At 33.1% G+C, this 14,102-nt stretch overlaps 2 protein-coding genes across 2 annotated transcripts; both read left to right on the forward strand.

Moving 5' to 3' along the window:
* The first annotated feature begins 2,437 nt into the window (after nt 1-2,437).
* LOC146950602 (uncharacterized protein At4g28440-like) lies at nt 2,438-4,974 on the forward strand. Its single transcript, XM_085746522.1, has 2 exons — nt 2,438-2,754; nt 4,591-4,974. The coding sequence occupies exons 1-2, from the start codon at nt 2,523-2,525 to the stop codon at nt 4,779-4,781; spliced, it is 423 nt and encodes a 140-aa protein (XP_085602648.1). The 5' UTR covers nt 2,438-2,522; the 3' UTR covers nt 4,782-4,974.
* Nucleotides 4,975-7,015: 2,041 nt separating this feature from the next.
* Nucleotides 7,016-10,443, forward strand: LOC146950603 (uncharacterized). Its single transcript, XM_085746521.1, has 2 exons — nt 7,016-9,228; nt 10,052-10,443. The coding sequence occupies exons 1-2, from the start codon at nt 7,038-7,040 to the stop codon at nt 10,240-10,242; spliced, it is 2,382 nt and encodes a 793-aa protein (XP_085602647.1). The 5' UTR covers nt 7,016-7,037; the 3' UTR covers nt 10,243-10,443.
* Nucleotides 10,444-14,102: the final 3,659 nt, after the last annotated feature.

Here is a 14,102-nt window from a genome sequence, read left to right on the forward strand (position 1 = left end):
AGGTGCGTTCTATATTGGCCCTCTTGTAAACTCTTTTTCCTCCTTGGCAGGTATAATGCATCTTGTGCTAGCCTAGCCTAATAATATTTGCAGTTTAAAAAAAATAAAAAATAATGATGTGAAGTACTAATACAGAAGATATGTTATACATTATATGTATGTTGAGAATTACTTTAGTATTCATGGATTTTTAAAAGAATAATAATAAGAGAGTTTATTATCTTATACTATTAATTTATCGCGTGTCCTACAACATTTTGGATTATATAATCTCAATTGTGGAAAAACACATTAAAAACACCCTCCAACGCAAGTTTTACACTTTGCATCCTAAATGTCACCCTTCGTTAGAGCATAATATATTGTAGTACATGAATAATATGAAAAAGGACCATGGTTTTCAATAGTCCTTCGTGTAACTATGTCTCTGAAAGTAACCTAAGTAACCACACATTTCAAAACTAAGATAGTTTCTCTTCCATTAATTTCCTCAGTTTGATGTACGCGTTGTAATTATAATGCTTATTTTCATCCTACTTGTTGTGTGGATACTTTTTTGAAGATATTCAATGGGTGTGAGTCTAATTTTCATCCCTAAACGGAGAAGAGAGATGAAACATTAAGTGAGTAAGGAACCAAAGTTTTAGATATCGAATACACACATCTTTAACCCCAGACACACATGTGACACATGTCCTTATTTTTTTATGTGAACTTGTCCCAAAGTTTTACATATGTATGTATGTATGTTGTTCTAGAGTAGATCATGAATAGTTGAGTAAGAATTTGGATTGGTGTCATATATGTAGAGTGCTTATGAATGCTTCATTTCCAACAAGATATGACATATGTTATAAGGCATTCGAAAAAATAGAGTTGAAAAAGTCATGTTAACCGGTGAACATTCTTAACATTTCTCTCAAAATATAATAAAAGAATGGTTATATAGATGAATGTTTACATTATAGCGGAGCCTAATCTTAGTTAGGCATGACAAAGTACATATAGTTTTTCTGTAACAACAATAAATCCCGTCGTCTTCTACTTCGCCCCTCCACGACACCTTTCTTCTACCTCACAACCTCTCCGATATGTGTTTGCCGGAATTTTGTTGCAGATGGCAGGATTTCTTCTGCTGCATAGGATAGTGTCTCTTTGCATCGCAGGATTACCGATAAATCTGATAGCCTCAACGTCTTGAGTAAAAAGTGTGCAAATCAAAAGAGCACTAAGGAACACAACCAATGTTGTCTTTGTCATTGCCATAATCGTAAATAAATATGAAGTTGGTGATGATTTAATTTCTCGATCACAACTTAATTTTCTTTAGGAGGATGCATGTGTTAAAATAGTATTTTTTTTCACTCTATAATTAGGCATTCGTGAAATTTTAGCAATTATACAAATTAAACACAGTGTAAATGTGTAAAGAAAACAACCTATTATGGATTACGTTGAAGGAGATTCTTGGTTGTCTGAAAGAACAGGAGAGTCAAAAAAATTCAAGGTGTTTTTCTTGGCCACCACCATATGGAAATTACCCATAATAGTATAACATGATGAGTGTTTGGCACACGTTTCTTTTTCTTTTCTTAAGATTATTAAGTTGTTTTTATTTCCTAAATATAATAAAATAAAATTGACTTTATTTTGGAAAAAATAGATTTAGGACAAGTTATTAACCCATTAGTGTGCGTTTTATGTGTTAAGAATGAAAGACATGACAATTTCAATTGTATAATGTTTTATTTGTAAAACTGTCTTAAGGACCGGTAAACTGTAGGTAATGGACAAGATAAAATCTGAAATCTGTGTCTCTCACTAAACCAAAACACAATGTTTTGTCTCACGTTTAAGTTGTCTAAATATCAAAATAGACTTTTGTCCATACAAAATCGTAGAACACCAAAAATTATTCAATATTATACAAGTTTGTCATGTATTGTTCTGTTTTATATTGTTCTATCAAATACTTATTGTTTAGTAGATCAAACACAACCTTAGAGCATCCGTTCAAAATAAATCAACTCTATAAACTATCTCATTAACATTAAAATTTTAAGTTATTAACCACTTATTTTACATAAATCTATGTATTTCAAATTATTAACAATGACCCAATTCTCTAAGATCACAAGAGATGGAGACATCTCATCTCCATCTAAAATCTAAGACATTGAGTATATGAGTCATTAATCATGTCCAATACTGTACCCTTTATAAAGAATGTGAGACTTAACCACTCACACTTAAAATTTATCGCTCATTCTCTCAAGTGTGAATTCTCACCTCTTTACGCGATCAAAACGTGTCTTCCGATAGATTTGTGTCAGCAAACAGAGGGGCTGATAGAGCAATTTCGAAGTATGGGCTCATCCAACAGAAAATAATAAGCCCAATATTTACAAAACCTCAAATCCAAAATCAAAACCAGAGAGAAACGAGGTTAGGGTATTCTCTAACATTGATTCCTTGTTCAATTTTCAATTGATCGATTCTCTCAAACACGAAGCTTTGAATCTATGGCGACACAAACTGCAAAGCGAAAACCAGTGTTCGTGAAGGTCTATCAGCTGAAACCTGGAACCAATGGACACACTCTGACAGTGAAGGTTGTTAACTCTTCGCCGGTGAAGACGGTTCCTAACCGCGGTGGTCGATCGGCGGTGATTGCTTCTCGTCCTTCCCGCATTGCTGAATGTCTCATTGGTGATGAAACTGCTAGCATAATCTTCACTGCTCGCAATGAACAAGGTACGATTTTTTGTGTTTGTGTTCCATTTCTAAGCATTTTGGACCTGAAAGAGTTCTTAACTCTTAAGGCATGTGAAAAAAATCTATCTTTTGCTTCTGTGATTACGTTTTGTTGCTCATTGATTGTGTTAGTGTGGGGAAAAGAGTATTTTGATTTAAAAATCGTTGATTTTATATGGTTTTATGCGTATTTTTTATTGTGGCATTGTGAGATTGTTTGGAAGAACCTGTGAAAATTGCTTATGGCATGTTCATAAGCAGTTTTCAGCTTTTTGTAATAAGTTCATCATGATAGGTTATGAAAAAAGCTTATTGATTATACGAAAACAGTTGGAGGGTTTGTTTGGGTTGGTTTATGTGAGCTTATCTACTGACATAAGTAATTGTGAGACTATTTGGGAGAACTTAAGAGAACAGTCTATGACATGTTTACAAGCTGTTTTCAGCTTATAGAAAACGACTTATGCTATAAGCTGTAAAATAAGTTGTTTATCCATACAGGGCCATATTAATGCATTCGAGTCTTTTTACAAGATGTGGGGAATTGGGTTAAAGTGATATTGGTTCGGCTTAAACACACTTTTGGCCCCCTTTTAAATAAAAAACCACATTCCAGCCCCCCTAAGTTTCCCCCCTTTTGCAACTTTCAATTTTGATCATTCAAAATCAACAATTCAAAACAGTAAAAACAACTGGGGTGTTTTGTTGAGCAAGTTTCAGATTTATAGGGAAAAGAATATGGCTTAGGACTGGTTTCTTGATCTTCTACTGTCTTGAATGGTCGATTTTGAATGATCAAAATTCAAAGTTGCGAAAGGGGGGAAACTTAGAGGGCTGGAATGTGGTTTTTTTTTTTTAATAGGGGGCAAAATCGCAACTTGTGCGAAGTTAGGACCACGAGTGAGTTTAATTCTATTGTTTTATGGTTTCTGCCAATGTTGGGACTAGTGTCCTAACTGACGCTTTCCCGAATAAGCTTTTTATGTAATGGGATGACTGTCTGTCTTTGTAGATACATCATAACTTTTGAAGCCCATATGCATCCGAGCTAGAGTGTTGTAATGATTCATCCATAGTGTTGCCCAAATTCATTGGATGGTATGGATAAGTTCCTGTTGAACAGTTAAACCTATTGTGTTACAGTATTTGTTTGACATGTGGGGAAAGTGTAAAAAGAAGTGGTGAAAGGTTATGGATGATCTTTGTTGTCTGGTTTGTGCATGATGTGCTTGGTTATGATTAGAGGAGGAACAAAATGTGTAGACAAATAAGCTTGCCTTTGAGTTCCTTGCATGTGATGTTACTGTGATTTATAGGAATCAGTGTGGGGTTGCTATTGCAAAAGAATGGGTGGTGTGGCTATATTTTGGTGTCAAATGAGTAGTGATGTTGCATAAATCAGGGGCAGCGGGTGAATTTTCCGTTTTTTTCTGTCCTGTTGCGGTGGTACCTGTCAATCTCGTGATGTGTTTTTGTTTGGCATTATCTGATTTTGTCCATTCTCATGTGTTATGTTTTTATTAATATTATAATCTTTTGCTCTATTCTTTGCACACCGCGTGTATATTTTGCCTTTTCAAACTTTGGGTTGGATTTATTGGATGGTATCAGTGAATTCCTATATGGCTGTTTCGATTGAAAGTGTATTCGCACACCACTCTGAAGCTATTGTAGAGTAAGTTGCACTGGCTGTTATATCATATCCGTCGTTCTATTCCTTGGCACATCCTTTTGTGCTTTGTCTAAATGCTTTTGTTTCTTGCTTGTTTTGGAAGATGATATCAGTTTGGCTCAGTTGTTTTATAACGATGATTAAATTCATTTACTTTTATGCAGTGGACCTCATGAACCCTGGTGCAACTTTAATTCTGCGTAATGCTAAGATTGACATGTTCAAGGGATCTATGAGGTTGGCAGTTGATAGGTGGGGGCGTATAGAGGTCACAGAACCTGCAAATTTTGAAGTCAGGGAAGATAACAATCTCTCATTAGTTGAATATGAATTGGTCAATGTCGTTGAAGAGTAATTTTAGCTTCTGAAGCGAATCTTTTGAATTTGGAGGGGTTCCATTTTTAGTTTGACCATTGAACAATTGACTGCTGTGCAGGTTCATATATGGTACAGTCTTGCTTATTTAGTCTTCAGATTGCTGTGGTAAATGATAAAATTTAAATATCAGATCATTTTTGAAAATCGATAATGCTTGTGCTTAGATGCAACCGTAAATATTGTTAAATATTTTCCAATTTATTGCGTGTACAGTTGGTTCTCTTTGAGCAAATCACTAGGCTTTCCATGCGTTTTTGAAGGTAGCAACTACTGTTTTCCTAAATGATACCATTTTTAGTCGTCGTATAAAATAAGCCAAGTGTAAGTTTCAATAGAATTATTGTCGAAGTTGATTTGGTTCTGATTGAGCTTGAAGTAATGTGTGTTTTGTTCGGATGTTTTTCCTTTGTAAGCAGGTTTGATTTAAAAGTAAAATAAATTCTACTTTCATTAATTCTAATCAATTGAGTATCCAAGGCATACACATTTGTGTTAGAGAAATCACTTGTGTTTTCGCTATAATAATGTTGAGTTATGTATTCCATTATTAAGTCAAAGGCACACGGTTTGTGTTTGGATTTCTTGTCGGACGACTTTTTAAATGAAATTGATTTGGTAACTGTTGTTTTAGAGTGAAGTGTTTTATATTTCAATGTTTTTTAAACATTAAAGTTTGTAGAGTTTAGTGTAAAATTTTCAATTTCATGCATTTTTTTTGTACTACATGTAATCTGATGCTTGGAATCAAAGCCAATTCCAGTCCAACTGTTTCTAGTTCTAGCTTTATACTGACCCTGCACATACTGCAGAGATGTGTTTTTAGACTTCAAATGAATCAATTTATTATGGTCTTCATGACTCACATCATTTTTATATTTTTTTTCACACATCACGTATCATTTCATTTAATCAGTTTCAAAACCATTTGAGGTTGAAAAGTAGTCGAATCTAATGAAAATGTTGATAATGACAAATAAAATTGTGTAATATTTTATAATTGGATAAATTTGGGGTTCCACTTTGGTGCCATTAATGGCACCAATGGCACCATCCAATTCCATCTCCACCACACACACACACATCACACACACATCCCCACGCGGACCCACACACATCAATGGCCAGGATCTCTGCTATGGCACCAATGACACCATTTCTAAGTCACTGAAGTATTTCCCATAAATTTGTATGTTCACTTAATTTCAATAATTTGTTAACATGTTTTTTGGTTATCTCTAACAAAAGTTATATTAAGAGGGGAAATTGCATAAAGTGTTTAAAAATCTCGGTGTTAAAATGCTTAATTCTTTAAATTAAGGTGGAAAGTGCAAATAAACTTATAGATCAGAGATCAGGGTGGTAAGTGCATTTGACCCTAAAAAGTTAAGAGGGAAATCCAATTTTGGTCTCTCGGAAAAAGCAGAGTTTGGATTAAACTTTGAGAGAAAACTCATTATGTATCGTTGACGCTAGTACCGATATCAAATTGTGGATGAGAAGTATCTCAACTCATGATCGTTTTATTGTAAACCTCTTCGTATCAATGAACGAAACATTCATGACTCGTTTGTTTCAAATTTACTAAATTTATTTACGATAATAACTTTCTTAAGAATATTAAGAGGGGAGTTTCATTTATAGGCATTTATAAAAAAAAAAAGATGTTTAGTGAAATTTATATATTATGAGAAACCATTATAATATTGAAAGGTAATGTATAGTTACACTTACACGTGAATTTATTTTGATCTTCATGTGAACTTTTATTTCCACCATTTTTTATGAGAATGATTTTCTCTACCAAGATTTTTTTTTTTTGGTACAATCTTTACCAAGAATATTTTATACGAAAGAATAGCATTTTTTTTTTTTGAAGACCAAGGAATAACATTTATTAAAATTGTAATATACATTGAAATACATATTTCTATCATTTTGTTTCTAAGAATATACAATAAAAATTTGAAACAAACACACTCTCAATATGTTTGGTTAGCGATGATACTCGTATCATCAGCCTTAAACTTCACAAGGGACTAATATTATCATATTTTTTAACATTTCAATTTTCAATGAATGAAACTTATTTTAATGTAAAATAAAAAATGACTAATTTTATACTTACCGTTGCATTTTATTTTTTCTCATGAGAATTAAATGCAATAATATGTACCAAAAAAAAAAATGCAATAATAATCCCCGAAATTTGAATTCAAGGGATTGAGAAAACAAAATGACTAACGGCCTAAAAGCTCTGTTAGGGTTTGTCACGCCGGAAAACCAAATCAACCGTGCCGGAGCCGGCACCGGCGCAAACAATTACAGCAAACCACCACCTGAGGGTTGTGTCAACGGCGGCGAGATGGAAGAATGTGACGTTGCAGGGCCAGATATTCCACTGACTGATGAAGAAATGTCTCACTGGTCAAACCCATGGAAACACACTCTCATTGTTCAAATCCTTGCTGAACGAAATCTCACCTTTCAAACACTACAACACAAACTTCACAATTCTTGGAGCAAAAATGGTGGAACCATTACAATAACAGATATGGAAAATGGGTTCTTCTCTGTGAAGTTTGCAACTGAAGAAGATTACAATAATGCCCTCTACGACGGTCCTTGGATGGTGGGTGATTCTTATCTCTTGTTACAACGTTGGCGACCCCTTTTTTCGCTAACTGCGAAACAAAGGGTTGCGGTAGTTTGGATTAGAATACTCAAGCTACCGATGGAACTTTGTAACCCATCTTTTCTCTCAAGGATAGGATCAACTTTGGGGGTAATGTTGAAGGTTGATGATAGGCTAAGTGGGAAATACGCGAGAATATGTGTGGAGATAGATTTGGATGGATGTTTGGTGTCGAATATTATGATTAGGGGGCATCGAGTTAATCTCCAATATGAAGGACTTGACGGGATATGCTTTCGGTGTGGTCAATATGGACACAAGAAAGGTAATTGTGTTGGAAGAGTTAATGAAGTTTGCGAGAAAATGCAGGGTAAGATTGAAGAGTTTGTCGAGGATTTTGTAGCGAAGGAAGTAGAGCTATGTTTGATGGAGGACTTGATTGGAGAGTGCAGGCAGGAATTTGAGAAAAAAGAGATGGAGCTTTATCAAGTCATGGATGACATTTCTAAACAAAAGCATTTGGAAAGCCAAGTGAAGGAGCTGGTGAATGAATTGGTGTTGAGACAAAAGCAATTCGAGAGCGGAATGAAGGACCTTGAGTTAAAAGAGAAGCAGCATGAAGGTCGGGTGAAGGAGCATGAATCAAAAAATAGAGAATTTGAAGGTCAAGTGATAGATTTGGTGACTGATTTGGTATTAAAACAGAAGCATTTTGAAAGCCGAATGAAGGAACTTGAGTCGAAAGAGAAGCAACATGAAGGCCGGGTAGAGGAGCATGAATCGAAAAAGAGAGAATTTAAAGATCATGTGACGGAGCTAATGAATGATTTCGTATCGAAACAGAAGCTTTTTGAAAGCCGAATGAAGGACCTTGAGTCGAAAGAAATGCAATATGAAGGCCGGGTGAAGGAGCACAGATCAAAAGAGAGAGAATTTGAATGTCAAGTGAAGGAGCAGGAATCTAAACAGAAGCTGTTTGAAAGGCAAGTTAAGGAGTTGGAGTCAAAAGATAACCAACTTGTAAGTAAAATGAAGGAGTTTGAGTCAATAGAGAGAGAATTCGAAAGCCAAATGAAGGAGCTGGTATTGAAACAGAAGCATTTCGAAAGTCGAATGAAGGAACTTGAGTTGAAAGAGAACCAAAATGAAGACCGGATGAAGGAGCATGACTCAAAGAAGCGAGAATTTGAAGGTCAAGTGAAGGAGCTAGAATCTAAGAAGAAGCACTTTGACAGCCAAGTCAAACTGTTTGAGTCAAATTATAACCAACTCAAAGGCCAAACAAAGGAGTTCTTTTTAAAAGAGAGGGAATTTGAAAGCAAAATGAAGAAACTGGTAGTGAAAAAGAGACGTTTTGAAGGCCAGATGAAGATGTTTGAGTTGAAAGAGAAGCAACATGAAGGTCGGGTGAAGGAGCATGAATCAAGAGCTAGAGAATTTGAAAGTAAAGTGGAGGAGCTGGAATGTAAAAAGATGCATTTTGAAAGCCAGGTGGAGGAGCTCAAATCCGAAGAGATGCAATTGAAAGGACAAATTAAAGAATTTGAAGGCCAAATGAAGGAGTTTAAATCAAAAGCGAGAGAATTTTCTGAAGGCCGAGTGATAGATCTGAAACCAGGAACTGATGGACACACTCTGACGGTGAAGGTTGGTTGCTGTTCATCGGTGAAGATTGCCCCCTGCCGCGATGAATGGCCGTCTTTGATAGCTTCAGCTCGCCCCTCCCGCATCGCTGAATGCCTAGTTGGAGACGAAACTGGAACCATAATCTTCACAGCTCGCAACGAACAGGGTATGATTTTGTGTGTGTGATGTGCCTTTAACTGTTGCATTGTGTTTATGTTCAATTTAAGTGCTATTGGATATGTAATTTGTTGACTTGGGATAGAATTAATTTAGTATTAAGTTCCATTTCTAAGCAGTTAAGACTTGAAAGTGTTTTTAAGGCATGTGAAAGAACATGTGTTACTTCCATGATTACGTTTTGTCCTTCATTGATTGTGTAAATGTAGGAAATAGTTTAATTTGATTTAAAACTCGTTGATTTTATATGGTTTGAGTGTCTCTCACTCAGAATTTAAACCCTGGACCTAATTTTATGCATATTATGGACTGTGACATTATTATTACTGCATTCAAGTAGGATGTGAGGAACTAGGTTAAAGAGTGATATTGTCTTATGGTTTCTGCCAATGTTAGGACTCAGTGTCCTAACTGAAGCTTTCCTGGATAAGCTTTATGTAATGGGATAGATGCTTGTCTTTGTAAAAACATCATAATTTTTGCAGCCCATATATATCCCAGCTGCAGGGTTGCAACCATGCATCCATAGCGTTAACCATATTCGTTAGATGTCATTGATAAATTCCTATTCAGCAGTTAAACATATGGGTTTAATTTATCGGATGGTATAGGTAATTTCTATACGACGATTAAAATTATGAGTGTATTTGCACACCACTTAAAAGCTGGTGTATAGTAAGTTGCCCTGGCTGTTACATTTTATCTTCCAATCCATTCCTTAGCACATATTTTGTTCTTTGTTTAAATGCTCTTGTGTCTTGCTTGTTTTTGAAGAGGATATCGGTGTGCGTCATTCATTTACTTTTATGCAGTGGACCTCATGAAACCTGGTGCTACTGTAATTCTGCGTAATGCAAAGATTAACCTGTTCTGGGGACATATGAGGCTGGCAGTTGATTGCCGGGGATGTATACAGCTCACAGAACCTGCAAGTTTTGAAGTTAGAGAGGATAACAATCTTTCACTAGATAAATATGATGAATTTAGTAGCCGATGTCGTTGAAGAGTGATTTTAGCTTCTGAAGTGAATCTTCCGAATTTCGTGGGGTTCCAATTTTTAGTTGGACCATTGAACAATTGACTGCTGTTCATGTTCTTATATGGTACAGTCTGCTTATTTAGTCTTAAGATTGCTCTGGTTAATGCTAAGATTTACATTTCAGGTCATTTTTGAAAGTTGATAATGCTTGTGCTTATGATGCAACGTGTTTGTTTCAAGTGTACCAAATTTATTCCTAGGAATACATTCCTTGGAATATAAAGATAGGAATTTTATTCCAAAGTATTTAGAAAAAAGATGTTTGGTCAACATTATAATATTCCAAGGAACCTTAAAAATTGGGAATATAATAGGTAATTGCACATAATTTTATTCCCATCTCCATGGGAAATTTATTCCCATCATTTTCTTTGGGAAATCTTTTCTATTCCCAGGAACATTTTATACCTGGGAATAAAATTTAGTAAACTTGTAACAAACATAGGCATATGCATTTTTATGATTTTATTCCCAGGAATCTACAAATATAACTTGAAACAAACACACCCTAAGTATTGTTAAATATTTCGCATATTAAAGTGCATACAGTTCTCTTTATGAAAATCACTAAGCTTTCTCTGATAATGCACTTGTGAAGGTAGCATGTGTTAGTGTGTTACTGTTCTTGCAAACGACAAACAAGATTTTCAAAATTGTTTGGTTCTAATCAAGCTTAAAGTAAAGCGTGTGTTTTGTTTATATGTTTTTCCTATGTAAGCAAGTGTCATTAAAAGTAGTATAAATTATAAGTGTATTTTATTTTCACTAAAATAGTGTTGATATTAGGTGAAATCATTTGTTATATATTTCATCATCATGAAATCAAACGCACCAAGTGTGTGCTTGGGTGCCTTGTTAGACAACTTGATTTTAAGTAAAATTGATTTGGTAACAAGTGGTTTTAGAATGAAGCTATCAATTGATTTCTCACGCGTAACCAAACGTGGACTTAGATATTTATTTATATTTTGTTATTTTTTTTTTTTGAGGGCTTTATATTTTGTTATTGTTGCTTGCATTATGTTCTCATAGGCTAATTTATATTAGTCAATAAAATAGTGACTAATATGCCTAATGCTCTATGATTTTGAAAGAAGATGCGGTGTCAACATTACTTGTTTGCTTGCTCTTAGCCTAATGTGATGATTCAACCCATTTTAAACGTTCTAAGAACTCCGAGCATGAATTGTTTTGTTAGTTTTCGGATGTCATTTGCTTAATTTTTATATAAAAACGTTTTTGGATGTCGTTCACTTTCATAATCAATCTATATTATTTTGAATTCCTTCACTTTTGGTCTTTGGTGAGATTTAACCATAGAAAAATGTTGATGTGTTATGTTGAGTTGACAAAATATGTGCCTATTAGACATTTTCAAATGCTGTGCGTTTTTTTTTAATTGAGTCTAATATTTTCTTAAATTAATTATTCAAAAAATCTCCAACCCCTTCAACAAATCCATAAAATTACCAACACCTGAATCCATTCTTTATAACCTCGTGAAAGAACACACAATTCTTTTCTTTTTTTTTTTTTACTAGTGTCATTTCTCTTAAACTCAAATTTATTTTTAATCTTTTTTTCTTCTTTCTATTTTCTTTTCTCTATTCTCGTGGAATAAAGGAACATAAAACCTCCCTCCATTAAACTACAACTCCAACCACCTTTTTTTACCATGTTGTGCCTCCATTTGACTTTACTTAGCTATGTCACATAATTACGAATGCAGAGAGTCCCACATTTAAGGGAAAGATGTCAATATGTCAAATATAAGTCAAAGTTCTACAATATATGAAAGAGTGGATGTTGAATAATAAGTTATATGACCTATATGTGCCTAAAGATTATAGTGGAAAAGTTATAAGCTAATGGAAGGGTAGATGTTATGTTGAGTTAATAAAATACTCCATCCGTTCTATAATATAAGCAAAAAAAACTCATTTTCTTTGTCCCAAAATATAAGCAAAAAAGACAAACTTTTATCCTATTTAATCTTGTTTTTAAAAAAAGGCTAAATATGGAAATGGTCCCTGCAAATATCTGTCGTTTTGGTTTTAGTCCCTATAAAAATATTTTTTTGGTTTTAGTCCCTGCAAATATAGAATATTTGGTTTTGGTCCTTGGTATTTTGTTTTAATCCTTGTAAAATCATTTCATATTGAAATTGGTCCCTATAATATTCATTTTAGTCCTCATTTTGAGGGATTAAAATCAAATATTCTACGTATTACGAGGACCGAATTCAATATGAATCAATTTTACAAGGACTAAAACAAAATACCAAGGACCAAAACCAATTTTTTTATATTTGCAGGGACTAAAACCAAAAAAATATTTTTACAGGAACTAAAACCAAAATGTCAGATATTTGCAGGGATTATTTTCATATTTAAGCCTTAAAAAAAATCTTTTTTCCAAGAAAAACTTTAGTGTATTCTCATAAAATTAAATGCAAATTACATTCAATTTTCTCTCTCTTTCATTTTTTTCCATAACCAATGAAAATTGTTTTTACATCTTCCTATAAAACTTTTTTCAAAGAAAACACAAAAAACTATACTCCAAATTCTTATGTTTTAGTTTTCTTAATAAGTGTGATTTTTTTTTTTTTGCTTATAATTTGTGATGGAGGGAGTACATGTTTACTAAATATTTTAAATTGATGTGACCTTTTTTTAATGAACCTAATATTTTGGTAGCATGGTTACCCAGTAATCACAAACAAACTCATAAAATTATCAACAACTCACTTTATTTTTATCATGTTCAAATTCATTTCTCATCTTCTTTCTTTTCCTAATTTACTAAAGATTTGATTATGTTCATGCAATTATTAAAAGAAAACGCATACATGCATGTCTGTTTTTTAATACCTTTTGATCATTGAAAATGTATTTATACCCAAAAATTACGTGACGTATAAGTTGTTCCAACTATTTCATTTAATCATTCAATTTCCATGTTGGAATGTATTTTAAATTAGTTTGTTTATGTATTTTACTTTTTTCATGACTTTTATTCATGCTTGTTTGTTCATATTGAACTATATAAGAACAATTTGTTTATGTATTTTACTTTTTTCATGACTTTTATTCATGCTTGTTTGTTCATATTGAACTATTTTCATTTAATCATTCAATTTCCATGTTGGAATGTATTTTTAATTAGTTTGTTTATGTATTTTACTTTTTTCATGACTTTTATTCATGCTTGTTTGTTCATATTGAACTATATAAGAACAAATATATAGTTTCTCAAAAAAGAACAAATATATTGCTCATGAGTTTTCATTCATGTTTTATATTTTTGAGATGAAGTTCTCATTCATGCTACTACTCGCTACTTGTTACTATATTATAAATATTATATGTTCATGTTTAATTAATATCGAAACTGGTGATAGTAATAATTCTCTGACTTCATATGATCTTTTTAAGCTTTTTCACAATCAAAAAGCTCAAAAAATCGATAAAGTTGCATAATTTATAATATATATATATATATATATATATATATATATATATATATTGTTTTGGACTTAATTTTTCACTTCTAATAATACATTTCTTTAAACAAATTTGTCTATAAAAATGTTATATTGTTGGTATCATTCAAAAAAGAAGGACTTATATTATTGGTGTCATTGAAAAATATAAGTATATTTGTTACAATATGAAAGTGTAAAATATCTATACCAATAATTTTTATCAATATTAATTTTCATCCCTAAAAAAACACTATTAAAATTTCATAAAAACTATTTCTCATAATTAATACGCATTAACACAATTAAAAGAGCAGTCAGACTGACACGTACTCGTCTG

This window comes from Medicago sativa, chromosome 2, assembly GCF_051527215.1.
Source record: "Medicago sativa cultivar Bolivia chromosome 2, Bolivia_mono, whole genome shotgun sequence".
Lineage (NCBI taxonomy): Eukaryota > Viridiplantae > Streptophyta > Magnoliopsida > Fabales > Fabaceae > Medicago > Medicago sativa.

Bases quoted from the DNA above. Each gene is read 5' to 3' on its own strand.
- LOC146950602 (XM_085746522.1), top strand. From the start codon at position 2,523: ATGGCGACACAAACTGCAAAGCGAAAACCAGTGTTCGTGAAGGTCTAT. The intron at 2,755-4,590 runs GTACGATTTTTT...ACTTTTATGCAG, and splicing joins CACTGCTCGCAATGAACAAG to TGGACCTCATGAACCCTGGT.
- LOC146950603 (XM_085746521.1), top strand. From the start codon at position 7,038: ATGACTAACGGCCTAAAAGCTCTGTTAGGGTTTGTCACGCCGGAAAAC. The intron at 9,229-10,051 runs GTATGATTTTGT...ACTTTTATGCAG, and splicing joins CACAGCTCGCAACGAACAGG to TGGACCTCATGAAACCTGGT.